General features: G+C 43.9%; 1 protein-coding gene across 25 annotated transcripts in view; it reads right to left on the bottom strand.

Moving 5' to 3' along the window:
* Positions 1-24,932, bottom strand: part of celf2 (cugbp, Elav-like family member 2) — a 237,852-nt gene that overhangs the window by 77,698 nt on the left and 135,222 nt on the right. For all 25 annotated transcript variants that reach the window (XM_031300315.2, XM_035995826.1, XM_035995825.1 and 22 more), the window contains one exon: positions 8,305-8,387. In XM_031300315.2, coding sequence (XP_031156175.1) covers positions 8,305-8,387 — 83 coding nt within the window. The remainder of the gene's footprint in view (positions 1-8,304; positions 8,388-24,932) is intronic.

Below are 24,932 nucleotides of genomic sequence, written 5' to 3' on the forward strand. Positions count from 1 at the left end.
TATAGCTAACATATCAGTGCAATGCGAACAGAAAACGATGATCAGATACGGTTTACTTTCAAATACGAATGTCAGTCAGTCAGATAAAACGTGTCAGCCTCAGTACACCCTACAGCTTGCAGTGTGACACTCTCACAGTCCATTATTTCTCAAGCGTGCACGCAAGTTCCCCTTCAAAAGACCGCCGAGGCTTTTGCATAAAAGAACATGATTTCTCACATCACTGAAAATGATAATACACATTAACACTTACAGTCTGCGCGTTCTATCCGCAGCTGTGTCCACTGACTTGAAATAATAAATGGCCGATTAAATGACTTATAGCCTTTGGATTATAAATTGCTCCTTTTAAACCTTAACCTTGCTCGAGATCACACTCGCTTTGATGGAGCCTTTGATGTGCCTTTGGTTGCACGAGCACACACAACCTTGCGCCTGTATTCTGGCAGAGGAGCGTCACTAATTATCTTGCCGGCAGAAAGGTAAGGGAGGTGGGGACTTGTGTGTTTGTGTGTGTGTGGTCTCAGTGCAACAGTAGCTTTTAATGAGCCCCACGCTTCTTATCAAGCTTGGCGCTCGACAAACGCTCTGATCCGCCCACATGGAGGACGGGTCTCGACTGATCACGTCTGAACCCCCCCCCCCCCCCCACACACACACCAATACCACGATCACCTTCCCTCTCTCTCATCCCCTCCCCGCAGCCTTACAGTCAGAATGAAAAATCCTTGAGAGAAACTGTGAATCAAAGGGTTTTTCATCCGTTTTCACAAAGAGCGATAGAGAGGGAGAACGATGGAAAGAGAGAATCAACAGGACAAAAGAGAAAGAGAGAAAGAGAGAGAGAGAGGGGGGAGTAGGGATGTAAAGCGGGCAAGAGGTAGAGAGAGTGAGTAGAGAAAGAAAACGAGGATAAAGGACTGAACTTCTCCAAGCTGGAGGGCACTCCAGAGGACACGTCCTAGATTAGCTCTCACCCCTCCCTTCATCCTTCCATCTCTCCATCCCCTCCTCCCTCCACCTAGCTTCAGACAGAGAACAGCGGCCCCGGGGCCCTCTTGGCGGGCGTCGGGTTTGTGGGGGAGAAAGAGAGGAGACACCGGGCATTTAGACATCTGTCAGCCACTAATGAAAGAGTTCAATTTAGTGGAAAATCTCAAACAACCTTGTCTGACAGGCTGGCTGACAGGCTTTAACTCGCCGCCTGTTGTTGTTGGTGTGTGTGTGTGTGTGTGTGTGTGTGTGTGTGTGTGTGTGTCTGTGTGTTTCTGTCTCAGCGTGTATGTTGTGTTAGCGAGGAGGGTGGGTGGGTCTCCGAGTGGATCGGGATGGGGAAATTAAAAAAAAGAAGTGGAGAAAGAGAATAAATGTAATGTAATAAACTCAGACTGTGCTGGGGCATATGCTTGTGTTCACATGTGTGTGTGTGTGTGTGTGTGTGTGTGTGTGTGTGTGTGTGTGTGTGTGTGTGTGTGTGTGTGTGTTAAAGAGTCATGCAGGGGTGTGGATCAGTCCGTGCAGCAGGGGTTTGGTCTTATGGTTTTAAACGCTCCAGGGGTACAGGGCATGTTTTTCGCCGATAGATGGGTGGCGTTTTTGTGCGTGTGTGTGTGTGTGTGTGTGTGTGTGTGTGTGCCTGCGTGTGTGTGACAAAGGAATTGTATTTAGACCTAGTGCTATTAGAGTTGGCGAGATGAACACAGGGCTCTCCAGGCAACACACGCACGCACACACACACACACACACACACACACACACACACACACACACACACACACACACACACACACACACACACACTAGTCTCCACCCCCTCAGAGCTTCATTAGCAGGTCATTAGACACGTCTTCAGTGAAAGCTGTTGTTCTTTGAGAAACAGTTTTGCTTCAGTGGAAAGACTCCATGTGTTTGTCATAAAGATAACTCATTATTTTTGTTTTCTTTTTCTGAAAAATAAATCTGGCAAATTATCTTTTTTTTCTACTTTCTATATTGTAGATTAAAGGGATAGTTCAGATGTGTATAAGTGTGGTTGTATAAGCTACATCTCCATAGTCAGTGTATTAGCTACAGTAGATGGTGGTCGGCACAGCCCCAGTTTGGAGAAGCAGGCAGGAGTACCGACACGGAAGCTAAGCAGCGTCCTGCTGTGGACGGGGGCAGCAGATAAACGGATTTTCATCTATTTTTGGAATACATTCCACAGCTTTACCTTGCCGTCAAACAGCCATTTCCGACGGAAAACTGAAGCTGCGAACCCTCTCTTTAAAGTCACCAGACTCCTTTGACAAAAAAAGTAATTTAACCTCCCAGAACACGAGAGTTGCAGGTCTACCGCTGCCTCGATCCGTTAGTTAGTTTGTGTTATTATGGGACTTTGGAGTTTTAAAGAGTTGTTCGGAATCAGCTGATAACAGCTCAAGCCCAGCAAGTGTGGGTTTTTGGTGATTTTGCAGGTGAAAGGACATGCGGGTATCTCTTAAAACTGGGCCGATTTTCAAAAGTCATAAGAAGTAAAGCTTTATTGTCATATGCATACAGAGACCCAGTTGTACTGTATAATCAGCTTGCCGTCCTCTCTGATGACAGTCTATATAGAACAAAAATACACAAACAGAACGTGGGAAAGAAAATTACTCGGCTCGATCGTATACAAATGACAAAACTGCGAAATAGGAGTCTGCTGTGCAGAAGTAGTGCACATTTCGATGATGAGTTGAAGGCTTTTAGATATCTGGATTACGCAACACCGTTGTTTCAGCACCATTTTAAAGGAACTGTATGTCATGGGAAGACAAAAGAGTCCAGGGTGCTCAGGAAGTTCAATCAGATGTTTGAAGGTGTTCTTTGGGGTCGGGAATTCAATAAAGTGTAGACAAAAAGGGAAATCCAAGGCACTCTTCTTCGAAATGATTAAAAAAGCCTTTATTTTACTGGCTATTTCATAATAGAAAATTTAAAAGACATAGGGAGAAGCAACCCACGCGTAGTGGCACAGACAGCCTTCTTATGTCATGTTGGAAATACTGTACGCTTATTCGCTCTCTTGCGGAGAGATAGATGAGAAGATAGATACCACTCTAATGTCTGTACCATAAATATGACACTACCTCCAGCAGCGAGATAGCTGAGCTTAGCATAAAGACTGGCAACAGGGGAGAAACCGCTAGCCTAGCTCTGTCCAAAGGTCACAAAAACCACCTACCAGCGCCTCGAAAGCTCGTTGTGTCTTGGTTGGACAGTCTGTCAAAAAAGTGTAAAAACAACACAATGTTTCTTTGCAAAAGCAGTTCAAAATGAATTCCTTTTTCGTATACCAGACATTGGCATTGCCATAGCAGTAATGACGGCTTGTTTACTTGAGCCACCTTTCCCAGGATTCTTCTGTAAACCGAAAGCTTTTCACAAGATGACATTGTTTACCAGAGACTGCAGTGATAAGTGTCTTCATACAGCAGGAGACACAACAACCTGAGTATGTGACGGAACCAATCCACACCTTGTTAAAGAAAACCCAGCCATTTTTTTTGAAAAAAGTCTGTAAAAGCTGAAAACAAGAAGCCTCAGCAATGCGACACCCAGTTCCTGTTCTGACCTGTATATACTGTGTAAACATCGCTTCATCGCTGAAGTATGACAGACAGGTGTGGCACTGATGTGAATATACACTTTCTGCATGCATTACATCACATATGCACATATTTGGTAAATGTGCGCTGTCAGATCGCTGACAAAGCTTCGGCAGAGACACCTGAGGAGTGATGGAAAGTGATGTGGAGAGGCTCGGAGGCTGGCAGAGAAGCTGTTTGCTGTTGATTTTCTCCCTGTGAGAAAGCCTGATACTTAATATTTCCCTCTCGTCATCGGCGCCCTCGCCTCTCTGAGCGGCGTACAGGGCAACACATTCTCACGCCCAACCGCGTCGAAAAACGGCGCTTGGTCAGCTGTCTTTGGCGTTTGTTATTGACGCCAAAAATCTCCTTTAGCGTCATATTCAGACGCGCTCGGTTGGGATTGTTGGCGTCACTTTTTGACACTCTGGCTCGGGACTCTTTGCGTCATTCTTCGACGCTCTGCGTTGGGACGTATGTTTAACTGACACGCAGCACAAGAAGGTTTGGTTGTTAGGTTTGGGAAAAGATGGTGGGTGGGGTTACAAAATATACGATTCAGTGACAAGAACGGGAAACGGACCCCGGTCTCTTGGGTGAAAGTCCAACCCGTTCTCACTCCGAACTCGTAAAATACGGACGTTTGGGCAGTGGCTGTCAGCGTTAGAAACGACGCAAAAAGCGCCCTTCAGCGTGTGTGTAGAACGCACTGGGCAGAGCAGCAGCTACACGGCGTTTGAAGATGATGTAGCACTAAGAGTGACTACGGTAGCGAGTAGTATGAAAGCCCAAAAATCCACATAGGGAGGTTGGTTGGGGTGGTGGATGGGTCAAACAACACAGGACTTTCACCCAGGAGACCGGGGATCATGTTCCGCGCGTCACGTTTCCTAAACCCAACCGTCGGTTTCTTCTTTTACTAAACCCAACCGTCCCGTCCTTGTCCCGCGTGTCATGGAAACGTAAGCCCACCCACGACTTTTTCCTTAACCTAACTGCGTCAAAAGTGACGCCAATAGTCCCGACCAAGCGTGTTAAGATAAAGCGCGTTTAGATATGACGCTAAAGGAGACTTTTAGCGTCAATAACAACGGCAAAGGCACCTGACCAAGCGTCCGTATTTTACGCGATGGGAGTGAGCATGTGTTGGAAAGTCCCACCCCAACTAACTAACCTCTTTACTCTTCTGCTCTGCCCGGTGCATTCCATAAAGACGCTAAAGGGTGATTTTTGCTTAAGTGTCTGATGCTGAGAGCCACTGCAAGCGCCAGTACTTCACGAGTTGGGAGTGAGAACGGGTTGTACAGGGAGAGATTTATCACATTAACAACAGACCCCTTCACTTAATGCCCTCCTAAAAAAAACAAAAAAGAGGCAGCCGTTCAACTGGCTTGTGCTGCCAATACCGGTGCCCTTCTTTCTCCAATTTGGCGCCCGTCCAGCTTTCCACTCTGATCGCATCTCCCCCTGTTAGGGCCTTGGCTTTTTGGAAGGAGAGCTAGAGAGCGAGGGAGGGGATGAGTGCCAATACCAACATTGTTTCACTGGCTTTTTACAAGCCAGGAGAGTGGGGAAGTTAATAAGCAGGTATTGGTTTTTAACGGCGGCCCGTTTATTGCTTTGCCCTCGAGCGTGCTGGAGTGCTCTACTCCACCTATTTTTTTCCTGTCCATCTGCCCATCACTTCTCTTAACCTCCCGTTGAATTTCTCCCTCTCTCTGTCAGCTCTTCCTTATGTCTCGACTCGCCTCATTCAGCAATTAATTCACCATCACCTCATCATCTATTTTTTTTTCTCTGTCTCTAGCTGACTCCTTCCCCTGCCCTCTTTTTTATATTTTAAGCTGAGGTGGAGCCAGTTTTAAAACCCTGTTAAAAGATTATAAACTAACCCTTGCGCAAACCACTTAATGATCCGTCATTTTGCCACTACTGATTCAGTGTTTTGCAAATGTGTGTGTGTGTGTGTGTGTGTGTGTGTGTGTCTGAGAGTGTACTGTATTTATTGGTCCTACTCATGTGCCTGTGTATAAACCATATCCGTCGTCCGTCAATACCGGACGTTTATTAAAAATCGGATGTCAGCCAGTCAGTGCTGTCCAGCTCTGACATGATGAATGTGATGCAGGTTTAATTACGTACATATTGTGCTGTTGTTGATCAATGTCGTCTGGCGAGTCAATGGACAACGTTTTTTTAATTTCCCCTGCTCTCAGAAGCTTCCCCACACTGCCGAGAACAAAAATGAGTTTACTGGAGACTCAAATCTCTCAAGTACTCCCAGTAAAACATGTAAGCTGCATTTCCACCATCCTGTAACAACTCTGTTATACGCCGACACTTCCCGGTCTTGGAAATAATGGAGCAACCCCCAAACGTCTTGGGTTTTCTGGTTTTGCTTTGGTGTTTCTCATATTTTAGAAGAAGGCGAACAATATGAGCAGCTGACAAGACAGCGAGTGAAGGAGAGGTGATGATGTGTTGTCACACAGACAACGAGCGATGTATGGCCATAATAGGTTATGGATTTGTAAGTTATTAATCTTTAAACTGTATGTAAGTCAGTGAATTGTGCAATTCAAAAAGGTTGAAATTACAGGCTAGTAGATGCACTGTTTTTGGTTCACTTCCTGTATTTGGGTCAGATTGGACCTAAAGTGAACTGAACTGTAGTGCTCTCGGAAGCTAACCGAGACCCCCCCCCCGTTTTCGAGTGGACCAGAGTTTGTTTGTTTGGAACAGAGTTTGAACGAGCTTTCACAGCGCCCCAAACCAACCGGACTATCTGACGAAATGCTCCGGGCTTCGGTTAAAACGGACCAAACTGCTCAGGTGTGAAGGCAACCTAAGAGTGGTGTCTGCGGTGGAAACGCAAAACAGATCCAAGGTTTAGGTACATGTCTTGGACCGAAAGCATTTGGTGGGAACGTGGCTTTAATCTCACAGATATGGCCTGCAGTCCCTTACTTTGTGGTTTCATCTTTTAAATGACATTCTTGGATTGCAGCAACAACCTTGGGCCTTGCCTTTCAGACTACAAACAGGCTGACTTAACCCTCTGATTGGACAGGGCCTGCCTGAGAGGAAGATACGAAGATGAAGATACTACTCAGGGGTGAAAATGATAAATTATGAATTATAAATTTAATTAATTCAATTTAATTAACTTAGTTGAAGGTTGAAGAACCCTTGACTTTATTCTGTCCCCCTCCCCTTCTGAAACTAAACTAATGCCCTTGCAAGCACCTACAATCCAAATGTGTTGGTATCCGACTTCAAAAAGCCCCAAACATAAGAACCAGGTAGAGATGCCGCAGGAGAGAGAGCTAGCGAGGCGGAGGGATGACCAGACGGAACAGAGGGAGGGAGGGTGTTATGGTGTAGAAGAAGGCGATTTCATGTTCCTATAATCCTAAAACTGCTGCAGTATGTGTCCTCCCCAGGGCTGTTTCACACCTACAACAAGGGATAAGTGACTAACTCTCACGGTGCAGGAAAACAGACCAAATTTAACATACTTATTCCACAAGCAATTAACACGGTGACTCCGTGCAAAACAACAAGCTTGACTCTGAATTCGGGAACCCGAGCACAAATCCTTGCGAATGGCTCTTGCGGGATTCGGAGAATCCACCCTGTCCTGCCCAGGAGGGCTATCCGCTGATCCAACTGACAGAAGCAGGCGAGTGCAGGCGCTCAACTGATGAGATTCCAGTTAGCCGGCGCAGCCAAGAGGAAAGGCGGGGAGGCAGCCAATAGCCCCGGCAGAAGGGATCTGGGGGCCTCTAAATATCCACACAGGGCTAAAAGAGCAAGAGCGCGAGCAAGCTCCAGCCCACTTCCTCTATCGCTCTCCTGGGCCTCGGGAGGGAACAATAGTGGAGAATGGAGCAGACTGCATGAAAGAAAGGCAATGCCACAGCACCAACATGCACCATTATAGCCAGGCTCGTGCAAGGCTTTCCAGATATGCAGAAACTAAATGCAAGCAAGCAAGAAAACATCTGTTTTTAACCTCCAGTGGTGCTGTAGAGCAATGTCTTGATTGAATTTGGAAATGTGTAAAACTATAATTAAAACATCACAATATTAATCGTATACAGTATATCCGTTACAGTCAGTCCCCGGCTGCAATGACGGTGCAGAGACTCCTAAAGCTCAGATGCGGAAGATCCGGAAACGCTGACAAATCAGAGCAGAATGGACTTTTTCGGGAGGGGGGCCTCAAAGAGACAGGCGGTAAAACAGGGTGTCTCAGACGGAGGGTGGATACAGGTATATTTAGACAGACAATATGCGAAAAATAATGCGTTTAATGAACATTAAAGCATGTTCTAGTAGAAACCCAAAATACAAGTATGGGACCTTTGAATAAACATAACGTTTACCAGAATACTTTCACAGCGTACCTCAAACATGGACTCTTCACTTATCAACTCAATAGTTTCCACTTTGTTTCACAAACTAGCACTGGCAGTCAGATGCGAACCTGCTCACAATTTTTTTGCAACACACTGATGTTCAAACCAGTGTACACACACACACACACACACACACACACACACACACACACACACACACACACACACACACACACACACACAGGTCGAGGCGGGGCCGCCTCAGGGTGCTGCTGTAAGTGTGTGATTAGAGGAGAAAATTAGGCAGAGGAGAAACCAGGACACACACTCACCCCTGTTAAGGTCTTTATGTTATGCAGTGCATTCTGGGCTTCAAGGGCAGCTTTCCTTGTGTAAAACGTGACAAAACAGCAGCCTGGGGAGAGAGGGAGAGAGAAGAAAGAAGAGAAAGAGAGGGGATGAGCATAAGGAGCAACAAAGAGCATTTTCTCTATTCAGCGGCTTGGCATCACCTGTCGACACTGGCAGACGCTGAGTGAATGTTAAGGACGAGACATCCTAGCGGAGAGGGAGAAAGCGCTTTTTGGATTTGTTTCAGCGCGGATGACTTGAGCCTCGGGGAAGTGTGCGCGCGCACACAGCGACGCACACGCACGCACAAACACTACAAAGACACCAAGGTGGCGGAGACAGGGGTTTGCCTCTTCATTAATCCTCGAGTAATCTGTGAACAGTTGCTTACTCCGTCATTCACTACAGAAAGTATTTACTCATTGGTTTATGGCTTACGCTCCCTCACTCATTCACTCACTAGTTCACACCCACGAGGGTTTTTTTCAGTCTCTCACTAAATCAAACACTTGCTTCAGAGTAAATATATTTCAGTGTGTGGTATAGTCTGATCATCAGGCTACTAAAAAAAAAGCAATTTTTTCTTTGCCGGAAAACAAGCAAATTACCAAGTTGCTGACTCACTCACTCACATACAGAACGGTGTGTGCCCTCAAATGCATGTGCACACCACACACAAATGAGAGAAAGAAGAGAAGAGGGTTTTTGCCTGACTTGCACAGTCAGGCAAAAAATCAGCAGGGGGATATTTAGGCCAGACACAGAGGTATGACTCGTCTATTTCCCTCAAATAAAAAGCAGCTGTTGGAGACATTGGAAGAAGTCACACTATGGACTTTTGTCTGTATTTATGTCTTCATCGTGACACTTTATCTAACAGCCACAGGGGAACTAAAAACAAAACTGTAGAGGAAAAATGGATAAACACTCCTTGAGACAACCATTAAGAATATGGAGGGTGCAACGGTGAACTAGTCAACTGGAAGAACGACGCATCATCAGGAGGAACAATGGAAACCTGTGTAATAAGTAATGGCATGACCTTAAAGGACAGTTCCGGCGAACGACGGACGCCGTGTTTGAGCTATGTTACTAGTTACTGGTTGCACGGCGTTCGTCGTTCGACTGGTCACGACTGTTTTCCCAAGATGGCGCCTGCTTGTACACGTGAACGCTACTGTCTTTATAATGTATCTTTTTAATAAACTGTCTGTACACTTACAAAGTTCTCAATGCTTCGGTTTACATGTAGGGACCCTCATTATGCTATCGTGGAAGTGTGGTGCTATTTTGAGCCTTATTAGTGGTGTAGAAATAGAGATTTCTTTTTACTTTACCCATGCCCCGACGAATAGCTAATTCGCTATCAGCGGTTTGCGGTAGCTGGTTTCAAGCTAGAGACACATTCGATTATGAAAATATATCCCAGAGAACGGTCGACTCGGTAATCATGTGTTATTAACCCCTAGGTTCATTTTGCGCCGGAAATGTCCTTTAAGCACAGTATCCATCTTTGCTTGTTTGCTCCCGAAAGTTGTCATTCTGCCAAAAAATGTGAACACAAACATTTCTGAAGAACTAAGAGACTTTCTTATGCCAATAGCAATATGTGATAGTTCAAAATAACGTGCTACCAATATATGTTGGATAATATAAACTAATGTAACATTTATAAAAAAAAAAAAGATCCGTTAAATGTGGTCATTAAAGTTACAATCTCGAAGAGAGCTCTGTTTCGTTCCCTATGGCGTTAAGCGCGTCACAAGATAGGTCAATACCACAACTGCCTTTTGATTATTTTACCAAGGCATTTCTCATGATACACTTATGGCAATAAAAAAGGTAAATGAAGAAGGATCTTTATTTGTTTTCTGTTGGTGTTTTTTATGGAACTGTGGATCTTTCAGATCAGTTTCAGGAGAGCCTATGGTTAGCATTTCTTCACATTTTATCGTGGCATGCTGTGTGGGACTCAGACTGGTCTGGTCTTGGTCTTAACTCCGTCTCAACCCGTCAAAGTCTTGGTTTTGTCTTGCTCTCGATACACTCTAGTCTTGTTGATAACTTGGTCTCGGTTTATGTGGTCTTGACTACAACACTGGTATGTATTAAACGTGACATGTTCTAGCTGAAATAAAATTGCTTACTGGTGGACAAACTATATATTGGAGACTAAACAGACTAACAGCCCACTGTGATGAAGTGGTGTAAATATACTGACTGCTTACAGGTTGGAGGAAAATCATGCAAATCAAGAGCAACCACGAAACCACCGGCTTCGTCTCAGCTTAGTGTTTGAGTGTTTTCTTGCATTTAACCAACACAATCAGTCCTCGTTGACTTGCTTAACAAGGTTAATACACATTATCTACAGGTGATCCATCGGTCTGCGCAGGTTTTCGCTTCCACATCTTCCCTCCATTCACTGTAGATGCATATGGTTGGACCTTCTGCCCACAGCTTTGCTCATCTGTTCATTTCGGTGTGTATTTATTTGTCCAGAAATGAGCCTGAGTGCACCATTGTTTACACCTGCTTTGTTGTCCTCTCCATTGTGCTTATGGCACAAATCAACTCAATGGGAGTGAGGCGGACTGGTGGTGGTTTTGTTGCCCATATCGCAGACATCGGGCCCTGATGACACTTGCCCTGCAGTGCATCTTAGTGAAATCCAACAGCGAGCATCTGGAGCAGATTTGGCATCCGACTCCCAGAGTCCCTTTGATGGGGCTGGGAGCGTAATGGATCTGAATTCCTGCGGTGTCCTCCGGGTGCCACGGCTGTTGAATAGTTGGCCCTTAGCCTAGCGTCAACAACGTGATTGGTGTTGCGATTCAGATGCTGCAGAGGCTGTGTATTAGCCGGGATAACTCCCAGCTTAGTGTTTTCTTCGACAACCCCCAGCGTGAAAGGCAGCTCAGGGTGTCACTTCACTAAACCCTAAGCCTCCCCCCACTTATACTATCAGTATTAATTTACCACCAAGGGTTTCACACCAGCCTCTACTAGTTAAAGGCATGGAGATAAGAGGGGAAATTAGTCACGACTGACAGAATATCACTGGGTGAAAATCTTTACATTTTACTCCATGTAGGTCACCAAACTGATATGATTTACACACTGAATTCTACACACTGAATTAAAAGTAAGTGGTGGTAAAGGGGTGACTCACTAAGGATAAATTAGAGGAAGAAGTACTGTTATCCAAGAAATAGTGACACCAATATGAAAAGTACTCCATCATAGTTATTAAAATGAAAAAGTGCAAGCAATTCAAACTGGGAACAAAAATTGGAAAAGCCCCCAAAAAAATGGAAAATCGTGAAAATCTGAAATCTTCAACATTCTTGTGTGAATTGGTGCAAACCGTCTTTTTGGTTTGGCGCACAACTAGGCGGGCCAAAATGTATTGTGAATCTAAATTGTTATGCGGGCCAGATCAAAATTTGCAAAAGGAACCGGTGTTAGGCCTTGAGTTTAACACGTGCACTGAGGATAAGGTCGAGGAAGAAGTACCGATATCCTTAAGTAAAAGTAGTAACACCAATATGTAGAGGTACTCCATTATAATTATTAAATAAGACATATAAAGTACGTATTGTCCTGTCGCAGGTGACAGTGTCGAGGGTTAAAATGAAAATTTTTTACCAATTCAAACTGGGATAAAAAATGAAAAAAGCCAAACAAAATCGAAATCCTTAAAATCAGAAGTCCTTACTTTTATATTTTAAGTCATTTTGATCTGCAAATTAGCAAGCAGAGCAACGTATACGTACACTGTAGAATAACAGTATAAGTAAAGAAGAAATGCTTCTGCTCACCTTGACACTGAGCTGAAGTATGGTGGGAGCTATGGAGTTATGTGACGCCTCCGCCAACTAATAGGTGCTCCCTATTACCCGACAGACAAACACACACACACACACACACACACACACACACACACACGCTGCTTATGCCGCTTTGAATCAATGGCTTGTGTGGCAAATAAACAAAATACAATTAAACGTATATTTCACATGGCTTTCTGTGGCTGAATCCAAATGGAAAAGTTACTGAACTGTCTGCTAACGCTCAAAAGTTATGAAAAAGTTGACCGCAGCGTCTCTGCTACCTGTTTAACAACTCGCTGATAGATACAACTTCCTACCTGCCACCTCATATGGTGCCGATATAGACAGTAAGTAGATTAATGCACGCAGCGGTGGAAGAAGTATTCAGATCCTTTACTTAAGTGAAAGTACTAATACCACACTGTAAAAATACTCTGTTACAAATAAAAGTCCTGATTGGACATGCTACTTGAATAAAAGCATATAAGTATCATCAGGAAAATGTACTTAAAGTATTAAAAGTAAAAATCCTCACATTTTAGAAACGGGAAACGATCCAAACAGCTCTGTCAGTCAACTAAGTGTTTAATCGGCTCATCATTTCAGCTGGACTTGTAGGCCTTTATATTGTTGGGTAGTTTATTTATAATAAAACATTATATTTTATAAACTACATGTATTTTGTGTACAAAAGTCTTAATTTGTAAAGTAACTACTGTACTAACTAAAGCTGTCAGATTAATGTAGTGGAGTAAAAAGTACAATACTTCTGTCTGAATGGAAGCGGAGTAGAAGTAGAAAGTGGCGATACTGATACCAGTATCGGTATCGGCTCCGATACTGCCTAAAACGCTGGTATCAGTATCGGGAAATACTGGAGTTTATGCACCGATCCGATACCACGTCATAAAGCCCTAAAGAAAACCTACGTTATAGTTTATTTATGTTCTTTTTCCGTTATAACTGACTGTCAAACTGCATAATTAAAGAAAGTTCTGTAGCATTCATTGTTCATGTTTCACAAAGAGTTTAACTTGAGCCAGACCGACAACAAAGATAGAAATCATATCACATCCATACAGGAATAGTAGTATACACTTAGTAGTTAAAACATAATAAAATATATGACACACTGGTATCGGATCGGTACTCGGTATCGGCTAATACGCAAGTTCAGGTATCAGAATCGATATTGGGAAGCAAAAAATGGTATCGGACCATCTCTACTTATGTACAGTACTCGAGTAAATGTACTTAGTTACATTCCACCACTGGATGCACATAATGTGGAATCACAGTCCACAAGCGCGAGTTCTGCCCAAAAACCTTTAGTTTTAATAATTATAACTATAGTTTAATAATCAATAACTAATTGAAACTCCTAAAGCAAACGTTTGATTTTTTATTATTCTATGTATTTAGTATTTTCTGTTTTATAGCACAGGAGATGCTTTTCAGTGTTGTAGTCTATCGTGACCTAGTCTACATTGACGACGTTTCATTTACGTTTCATTCTGGTGCCGCCAGAGGTCCCTCAGGATGTCCCTCAGGATGTCCCTCAGGATGTCCCTCAGGATGTCCCTCAGGATGTCCCTCAGGATGTCCCTCATTTTCGGCCGGATGTCCGGTACCTTCCGCTTTCTTTGTGTTGGTATTCTAAACTTTCGGTCGATTCATGAGGACTATGGTTAACTGCTCCTCAGATCTCTGCAGGGTAAATCCAGACAGCTAGCTAGACTATCTGTCCAATCTGAGTTTTCTGTTGCACGACTAAAACAACCTTTGAACGTACACATGTTCCACCAAAACAAGTTCCTTCCCGAGGCTATTTTGCAGAGGCACCGTTGCTCCGTCCGGCGCCTAGCGCCGCCCAAGACGATTGTGATTGGTTTAAAGAAATGCCAATAAACCAGAGCACGTTTATCTCCCATCCCGGAATGTTTTGTGGAATCGCAAGACCCTCCTCCGCAGCGCTGTGGAGGAAGGTCTGACAATGCGAGACTAATTGTGACCTGATGCCTTTTTGTGTTTCTACAGTGTATTACAGAAGTGTTTGAAATGTTCCTTATTTTTCTAATTAAAATAGTTTACTAAAGTTGCCACTGGGCAAAATGTTACATCAGTCCCAAACAAGAGGATTTAATCTGTCTTGGACACATGCACTCCTGTATGTTCAAAATATATGAAATGAAAAGTATCTCTGCTGTATCAAACTCACACCGAGCTATGACTCCTAAACCTTGTGTGTAGCGTCCCACCCCTAGTTAGTACACTTAAAATGTATGTTAAAATTATGGACTGTCCCTTTAAGAAATAGTGATTTGACTAAATGTACATGTAAAAATGCCGACAAGCCTAGATAAAGCACTTTAGTGTAGCCTGCATTATGATTTTTGTGAGGCCTGTAACTGTTCACTATGGTGTGTGCTTGGTGCAGAGTGAATGAGACTATGTGTATACAAGAGGGAGCTTTTTTAACATTATAATTCCATTATCATTCCAATTGCACCTGTGTTCAAGCTTTGGCCCCTTGTGTGCAATTAGCAATTCCAGTAACACTGTATGGGTCTTAGCTGCAAGTGAATTATGATTCCGGTGGCATTTTTGGCATAGCTGTATATGGGAGGGTTAGCTTTCGGTGTTAGCATTAGCGATTCTGACAGTGTATAATGTGCAGGGGGAAGGTTGGCTGTTAGCGCTGCGTTAGCTGCTGTGTGTTGTGATTCCCGTGGCGTAGCCGGGCCCGGGAGCCATGCAGCGTGTGACGGATCGTCCCAGGTGGTGGGCTGTCAAGACGAGGATCAAAGAGCAGAGGAGTGGACCTCACACACGCGCGCACATACACACACATTTACACACACGGAGAGGTTTCCTGCAGGGTTCCAGTTCCACCTGTTTAAGAGTCAGCACACTCGCGGCTCACACACACAAAGCAGCAGAAAGCCAATAGGAGCGTGCGCATTATTTTAAGTGTATGTCAGTGTGTGTGCTTTTTATTTACAGAGAAACATACCTGTACCACAACCTCGAACAAGTAAGAAAAAAAAGGGTGCTGCAAACTAGCATGAACAAGCTCTTTCCATCAATTTATGAGCATGGGTCTCTTTTTCCCGCAGCACAAACATTTACCTGAGGGCTCCGAACGCCGAGATACACTCGCTTGTGCTGTTGAGGAGGGACACTCTAAACACACACCACAGGCGCACACATACACACAACAAACCCCAGAGTGAAAAGGGAGATAATCTATTAGACGCTGATGTGTGTGTGTGTGTGTGTGTGTAACATAAAGGGTATAAGGAAGAGCAGCTGATGCCTGTTCATAAATGCTTCATGGCTGCTGAAGGGGGCCTTTGACTGAGTGAAGACCCGCGGCACCCCACCTCTGTCGACACATCTGCCCCCTCCAACAACAGGTCGACCCCGGGCTTTAAGGCTCAAGACAGCAGGGCTGCAGAGGAGCTGAACTGGCGTTTTGAGGGGGTGCGTTCGATCTTGGGTATTTGTATTTCAGGTTGTTATTGCCTTTTTATTTAAAATCAGGCACAGATCAGGCCATGTTCTTCTGATCGTGGTAATCAGACCAGTGCTTTAGAGGTGGCAACCTGCACTACAACTTTACTTTCTTTGGCTTTTGGGGGGGATTTTCCATTAAAGATGGGACATCCAAGTCTCCCTTGCCAGAGAACAGGTGGATGGGTCATCCTAGCTTAAGCAGCAACTAATCTACTTAAAAGACTTTCATTAGCCTGTTTCCTGTCTCTTCCAGAGACATTCTTTTCCTTTCAGACAAATTATTAATTGGATGCCTGAACTCAGTAGGTAATGATTTGATCATTTTTACCAAGGGGGGGATGGACCCGGTTGGTTTCGTTCACCCGCGACTATGGCGAACAGCTCCATGAACGACTCCTTTTTTAATACCCCCTATCCGAGATCCAAGCTAAACTGACAGAAGGGCAGGACTCATAAAAAAATAGTTGCTATTACAAATTTGCCTGCGACTTCAGCAGCACAGACAGCGCCGTGGATTTATCAATACACAGTCAGGCTACTGGGATGGGGAACCAATCTTTAAACCAATTACAATTGTCTTGGGCGCCTCTGCAAAATAGCCTAGGGAAGGAACTTGCTTTGGTGCACGTTCAAAAGTTGTTTTAGTCGTGCAACAGAAAACTCAAAACTTGTAATATTGCCAGAAACTGGTTTTCTTGACATATATCAGTATTTATTTTAAAGGATGCGTTAGCAAGATCAAAATCATGAGGGTATTCTGGTATTATTATTATTTTTTTTAATTACATTTTAAAGGTTTTATAAATATATATTATTAATAATATTAATAAACATTTTTGGCATTGTACTGTGTTTGCTGTCCATCACGCATATGTCTACAGTTTGTAATAGAACCCGACCGATAAAGGATTTTTAAGGCCGATATCGATACAAATATTTGGTGATTTAAAAATCATATATTTTGATATATCGGCCGATATATATTTAAAAAAAAAAAATCCAGAAACACGTATCAAAACATAAACAGATTTCCCTAACATTAGTTAATTGTAGTTATTTATGAGTCTTCACTAAAATAATATGATAATGCAGTTTAAAAATAAACTTGTATAAATAAAATCTATAAAAATACAAACTGAAGATATGAAACTTAAAGGGTTAAACACGAGTGCTGCCAACAGGGAGGTTGTAGAGCGCCCTCTGGTGGACAAACTATGCAACGCCAACACGCAGAACATGGTTGAAGGGTGTTTCGTCCGTTTTTATTTTATTTTTTAAATATTCATTTATCGGCCATTATAAATGCCGATACCGATAGTTTGGAAAATGCCTAATATCGACCGATAATATCGGCCCGGCGATATATCGGTCAGGCTCTATTTTGTAACCAGTTAGCCAAAGAGAATAATATTAGAACACTCTAGTATTTAGAGATCGGTGGAGGTCAAATTATCCAGTAATCCGAAATGAAATTGTCTGATAAAAATCTGCTTCCCTTTCCTGTAAATCATCTCCCAACCACTACGATTTATCTTGTTGGTCCAGACCTCCAGGTTGGGAACTGCAGCTCTATTCAGTGCTCAAATGCTCGGGGTTGAAGCAGCACGGACTGAGGAAGGTGGAGGCGGAGGAGGGTGAAAGGAATAATGCCCTGCAGTCCAGCAGAATGGTAGTACGGTTTATTAAAAGGTGGGAGACGAGTAGGGGGTGTATCAGAGAGCTTCACCCTTAGCCCTTCCACCCGAGGCTGGCTGCGGCTCTCACAGTGACTCCCTCTTTCCCCCTCCATCACTCCACATCCTTTTTTCTTTCCCCCTCCACACTCCTTTTGACCCCTGGGGATCCACTCAACCGCTGAACCACATTAACTACACTCTGCCGCAATTACTGATCGCACAGGCCTCTGGGTGGCATGGGATACATACTCAACCTCTCTGTATTTCTTGCACCCCTCTCTCACTGTTCCCTCTTCTCGCTCTCTGTGAAGCTGTACAAATTCCCCTTAATGTGTGTAATTTATGTGTGTCAAAAGGGCCGCTGAGTGACAGCAGGGATGGATGGGAGGGGGAAGGGGGGGGAATGACAGGGAACACATTTTGAATTTGACAGCGCAATAAAGAACAGATTGTCAGATGGAAAAATAAAATAGGGAGAGGACGAGTGGATGGCTTCAAACAATGCCGCAGTGCTGACGGGCATTTGGCTGATGTTCTAATCCCGTCAACGCAGGAATCGGTCCAGCTCGCAGCGCTTCACAAATCTACACAATCCACTGGTTACTTTGCTGGAAAAAGCACCAATGTCACCTCCCCTCCAAATCCTCCATCCCTCCCTCCCTGCAAAGACAACAAGAGCACTTTTCCGGAAATCAAAGCCGCTTTCTGGCCGACCCCGAAGTGCTCGGCAACTTCGCTCATAAGCAACCAACTCTCTCTGTCGCTGAGGCATGCAAAAGTGTAAACATAGAGGGGAAACAGACACACAGAAACGAGCTGAGAATCCACACACACACACACACACACACACAATTTCCCATTAAAATCCACCTGCAGCTGCTCTTTAATTGGGCCTGGGTAGACGGCTAAAAAAGCTAACGCCTAGTTAAGGCGATATAATTGGCCGCTCTGCTTTAGGAAAGAATGAAATAAATCAGTCCTCCGTCTCAGCTCGGCCCCGTCTCAACTGAATCCATTAGAGCAGATAATTGTCTTGGACGGCAAAGCGTTTGCTTAGCGTTGCCACAGCTGAGTGAGTGAAAACAGTTGGCTTGCAGTTTCAAAAGCCGATGTCTGCCATTGGAAGGGTGTGGGTCCCTGGATGCGCCATCAGAGCGATTTTCATCTGAGCAGTGATCGAAAATCTAACGCTGTAATCCGCCCGCATGCGTATCTCCAGGCCTTTATCCCCTCCGCCCGAAGCACCATTGGATTTTTGTTTTTTAGCCATCAAGGTGACATTTCAGGTTACAGAGGAGATTTAAAAATGATGGCTAATGTGAAATGTAGTTCAGAAGTCCAGGTCCAATTAATTACCTCTCGTGGGGCGGCATTGCTTGCACTTTTAGTTTTTAAGGTGGTTTGTATGAAGGAGTAAATTGTTGCAAGGCGAGGAGCATTTACTGCTGCACTTCAAGAGGAGATCTCCAAGATCCTCTGTGTCTATCGTTGGTGCTAAACACTCGTGGCTGTGATGTGGCTCCCTGCTCTTCCCCAGAGATCAACTGTCAATCAAGCCGTGTGGGTGGCAGCGTGTTGTCTCTGTTCTCAGATTTAAAGGTTTGATTTCCTACAGGTGGCCCTTTTGTCTTTGTCTTGTCAGCCGTGATGTTCAGGCAGTAGGTTGAATCACTCTTGTGCTGCAGTAATCAGTGACAGAGGACTTGGTTTCGGCAAGGCCCCAGTCATTTCAATACAATATCTAACTGTGATGTTTTCTAACCAATTGCTATTTCAATTGAAATTGCCTTTTTCTTGCCTAAAGATGGTCTAGTACCAAAACGTGCCTACTATTAAACATAGATAGACAGTGGCTTTTGGCCTTTATTTTGACAGCTTAGACTTGAAAGGGGAGAGAGAGGGGGAATGACATGCAGCAAAGGGCCACAGGTCGAGACCGAACCCACGGCCGCTGCGTCGAGGACTAAGCCTCTGTAAATGGGCGCATGCTCTACCAGGTGAGCCACCCAGGCACCCAAATTGCAATTATTTTCTATGAAAATGAAACTGCTACATGCCTGTGTTTGAACAAATCGTGTTTGCGGTAATGTAGTCACAACCCCGGCAAAACCAGTATGTGGCATGACTCACACCAGTGTTGACATAAAATGGTGCAACGTTGGTTAGGGAAAAATCGAATCTCTCTCCCCCATGGAAATCGGTTAGAGTGGAGGTAGTCTCGCATTGCCAGACCTTCCTCCACAGCGCTGCGGAGGATGGTCTAGCTAGTCCACACAGCATTCTGGGATGGGAGAGAAACTTGCTCTGGTTTATTGCCATTTCTTTAAACCAATCACAATCATCTTGGGCGGCGCTAGACGCTGCACGGAGCGGAACGGTGCCGCTGCAAAATAGCCTCAGGAAGGAACGTTTTGGTGGGACATGTGTACGTTCAAAAGTTGTTTCAGTCGTGCAACAGAAAACTCAGATTGGATAGATAGTCTAGCTAGCTGTCTGGATTTACCCTGCAGAGATCTGAGGACCAGTTAACCATAGTCCTCAGAAATCCACCGGAGTTTAAAATTCCAACACAAAGAAAGCGGAAGGTAAGGAACATACATGCATCCGCATGCATGCATAAGACGCAATTGAATATGTAAGTTATAATACAAGTAGCACTCTTACGAATAGTAAGTTTTGCCTCTGTGTTATTTGCAGGCTAGACAGACAACTTTAAGCTTTATGAGATAGTGCTTTCATGTCTTTTTGAGAATCCTCTACATGATTTTCAACACAATTTTAACGACTCCTTTCCATTACACACTGTTCATTTCTCTTTTGATTTATGTTGTTATTTTTATATTTTGAATGATTTCCAGGCCATGTTGTGCACAGAGACTCTAATGTGGGATATAGCCCGTTAATGAAGACATTAAACTTATTCTGTGCATGTGTGAAGTTAAGTGTGTGTGTGTGTGTGTGTGTGTGTGTGTGTGTGTGTGTGTGTGTGTGTGTGTGTGTGTGTGTGTGTGTGTGCGTGTGTGTGTGTGTGTGTGTGTGTGTGTGTGTGTGTGTGTCTCAGAAGCTCATGTGGGCAGGCTGTATCATTAAGATAAATGACATAACGCATCCCCTGCCAAAACACAGACACACAGACACACAGACACACACACACACACACACACACACACACACTGAAACAAACCCGTCATGGCGCTTAAGGTTGCATTTTAGCAAAAGGACCATTTTCTGTTTATCCCTCTGGCTCTCTTTGTCTCATTCTCTCTTTATCTCTCTGTCCATCTCTATCTCTCTTTCAGCACAAAATGCCAAATTGCTCCGTTTCTCACTCGCTCCCCCTCCTCCCTTGCTCATCCACTCATCTGGTTATTAACTCAAAACACATTAAACCAACAGTAGTGCCATGATATTCCCCAGACCGTCCTAGTCACAATATCCCACACTGCCTGAATGCACACACCTGGGTCAAACTGCAAAATGGATTCTGCAATACACACAATAGTGACACAATTCAATGACTTAGGGCCAAAAACAATAAATCTGGGAACGTATTAAAGGAAACCTGACTGAGGTTTTGGCTTCTCACTAACCTAAACAGGCTTCAAGAGATCATTTAAAGTATTTGCAATATGGATTTTTGCAAGCTGATTTATTCGGAATAACGATATTCTTTCATGCCAGAAATATGTTTGCTCGAGAAATTGTACTCTTGTCAGGCTGAAGAAGCCTCTCAAAACAACCCTTAGGACCGTGACGTGAAGCCAGATGATGACAATAATGAAATAGAAGGATTACACTGATCCACAGATATCCACTTCCTGGTTTGGTGTGCAAAACTGTGTTCTAGCCAGAGCTCTGAGTGAACGTTAAGTCTTGGGTTTTATGTTTGACGTCCTGTAATTAATCATTAATTTATTCTTAGCCGTGCCACTGCAATGTCTGCCCAAGTCTGACTGCCATTTTGTAACAATGTTTTACAACAAACCGGACATGCTGGTGCAATCAAATGAAAAGAAAATAGATAGCTTTAGGTCTATTCGCAGAGATGAATTGAGCTGATGTAAAGATGTGAATCAGACCTGAAACACACTCACACACACGCACGCACGCACACACACACACACACACACACACACACACACACACACACACACACACACACACGTACCGGCGCTGTAGACTTGGACTCGAGTTAAAGCTAAAGGCAATCTCTACAAATAGATATGTGTATACGAATGCAGAATCTGTAGGCAACAGGACAAGACTTTGGTTTCGGAAGTGTTCTGGTTTCCGTTTGTAGTCCAATGGATAAATCACGTTTGAGCGGGCTTTGGTTGCATGCAGGTAAGCAGTCTGCGTGGAGAGCAAAAGAGGGGGAACGCATTGGCCGAAATGCAATCTCGGAATCCGTCTGCTATCGTCTTACAACAATTTAGCTTTTTATTAGCTTTTTTTAAATCATATGCAGACATCTGATTGTAGAGATTAGCCAAAATGTCATCTGGACCTAAAACACACACACTACAAAAGTATCGACTGGGACTGTTAACGATGACCAACGCACGAAAAAAGGAAGACTTGGCTCAGATTTCCGTTGGCTTCATCGGAATCCCAGAAATATTGATTGGTGCCCCGAGAGCCTAAATCGTCGCCAGACCGATAGCCGATGGGTTCCGAGATTGGATTACATGTACAAAAATGTGGATTTGAGACTTGGACTTTACTACTTTGAGGTTTGACTTCAGGTTCTTACTAGTCTCGCATTGCCAGACCTTCCTTTACAGCCCTGTGGAGGAGGGTCTATCTAGTCCACACAGCATTCCGGGATGGGAGAAAAACGTGCTCTGGTTTATTGGCATTTCTTTAAACCAATCACAATCGTATTGGGCGGTGCTAAGCGCCGGACAGAGCCACAGTGCCAAAATTTGTTATCGTGACAGGCCTATGTGTACGTTCAAAAGTTGTTTTAGTCGTGCAACAAAAAACTCAGACATAGGTGCAGAGACGTGTCATGTTGGAACAGGATGTCTTTGGTCACTGAAAACTCGAAATCAGCTGTTCGTGGACGCGTCTCATAGTACAATTGAAGGCCATGACCCTAAATCAAAAGCATTTCAGTTCCATATGGAACAATTTTTTTTACACAAGCACAAAACTCTTTTACATATGTAAAAAACTTCCACAGCTACAAAACGTTTTTACACAAGCACAAAATAATTGTACAGCTGCAAAACGTTTTTACAAGCTCAAAATATTTTTGACTCTTATTTAATCCCATAGTTCCAACTTTCAGCCTAAGAAACTGTATCTTAGGGGTTAACGATCAGCCTTTACACCTAAGCTCTAGCTCGACGAAGTATAATTTTCAAGCATGTTGTACGTGTTTAACATTTCATTTTGAAGTTTTTGTACTTTTTGAATTTCTGTTGCCTATGAATGTCTACCATGTTGTGCTATTTTTCGTCTTCTTTGTTGCTGATGTCCTTTTTGGACGGTGTCAGCTAATGGGGATCCAAACAAAACGGGAACGAACGACACAGAGAAGTTGTGAAGGCTTGTAGCTGCGGCCCTAGAACTTTTACTGCGTCTCAGTGGGACTAACAAACTCATTTAAATCCAAACGGCTGCTTCTCGAAAAATAGTGCCCCTGGGTCGCCACTGGGGCATCAGAGTGGAGCTTAGATCCTTTTTCAAACCGTTCACACCGTAGCTAATTTGAAATAAACACACAGAGGGGAAGAGAGGGGCCACAGTTTCCCTGACGCCGGTGAAATCACCGTCGGCTCTGGCGAAACAGTGAAACTGGCAAGGGGGCCATAGCAGCCCCCCCCCCTCCCCAACTGGAGCGGGTGCAGATGAGGCCACCCGCCTTACTTAACTATGAGAAAACAACAACAGTGCTCAAAGCCTGCGAATAACAAGGCCAGTCTAAATCCAGTACGTGGATTGTATGTTCTACATTTAATCTTAAAACATTTAGAAAGAAAGACTGATAAAAATATAGGCATATAGAGAGAGACTGCCATTCAAAGAAGAAAAATAAAAGACAAGGTAGGTGGATGTATTTTTTTCCACCCCCTGTAGAAGTGGCAGTGATACTTTTGACTCATCATCAGCCCAACAACTCATTTCAACGTGTAGCGAAAAAGGAAGCAGGAGATGCAGGACAGGGGGGAGGAACTTTGGCCTCTTTTTTCTCTCCTCAGAAGCAGCAGAGAGAAAAAGAGAGGGGGGAGAAGAGAGTGGTGGGAAGAGGAGTCATCTCAAGGCTAAGGACACACACAAACACAAAGCACATGACGAGTGTGTTGTGTGTGTGTGTGTGTGTGTGTGTGTGTGTGTGTGTGTGTGTGTGTGTGTGCAAAAAATGATTTGGGTCTGGGAAGAACGCTGTCTCCAGGCTTTCATGAGCTCATATGACTCAGTCAGAATGAGAGGGAGGAAGGGAGAGAGAGAGAGAGAGAGAGAGAGAGAGAGAGAGAGAGAGAGAGAGAGAGAGAGAGAGAGAGAGAGAGGGAGATAAACTAAAAACAGAAGCAGACTCAGTGTGTAGGTGCAGAAGGGTGAAAGACACCACAGCTTTTCAATTCAATTCAATGTCATCTTTTAGAATTTCTGTCACCTTGTCTGCCTCTCCGACTGTCTCCGATAAAAGCTTTTCACACTCACCTGAGAAATTTAAGTTTTTATGAACAGGGAAATTGTATTCAAATGTATTGTTGCAGGTCTTTCGGTGAATGTAGTTAGCGCCAATAGGGTCAGTGCTGACATGTGACACATGACGGGGGTGTGTTTGTGAAGGAGGATTTAACCCAGGCAGCTGCAGGTGTGTGGCGGACTGTTGAGATAGTTCTATTATTGTAGACATGAGTATAGAATATTAGCAGTTAAAGTTATATTTGTCCACGTTGCAAAAGAAGCTGTGTGCAGTCAATTGAGGAAGTGGTTCAATAGAATGTCACTGATGCATAGAAGGTTAAGCTTGCTAGAGGTCACCCCCCTGTGAGGTTAAGATAAACGTTTGAGGGAGAGAAGAGGGGGTGATGCCATATAGGATGTTACAGTTAAAGTTCACCATGATGATTGTGTGTTTATGTGTGAGAGGTTTTATGGCAGGAAATAGTCAAGTAGGGATGTGTGTTTAGGCGCTTGGTCAAAAAGGTCACGACGAGGAGGAGACAGGGGTTTCTGTCAACCCCCATTCGGACTATGAACAGACTTCTGCCATCCTGGGGTGCATGAAGCATCCCCCACATGCTGAGGACACAGAGGAAGGACTACACCCCATACATTTAAAAAAAAATGACATTTTGATGTTTGAAAGTCTCTAGGTTTTGACATAAATGCAGATATAAATGTAATTAAAAAAATAATGAATAATTATCGATTTTCAAATATTGCACCTGTCAATACAGAACGAAATATTCTGTAGCCTATTTTGCCGTCAATACTGCCGACGTTGTCTTTGCTGTAATCATATCAGTATATATTTATGTTTAACATTTCATTTTATCAATGGGAAACATACACGTACAGACAAGGCTAGCAGCAGCAGCGCCGCGTCAGACACGTTTCTGGTGTACA

Source organism: Sander lucioperca, chromosome 20 (assembly GCF_008315115.2).
Source record: "Sander lucioperca isolate FBNREF2018 chromosome 20, SLUC_FBN_1.2, whole genome shotgun sequence".
Lineage (NCBI taxonomy): Eukaryota > Metazoa > Chordata > Actinopteri > Perciformes > Percidae > Sander > Sander lucioperca.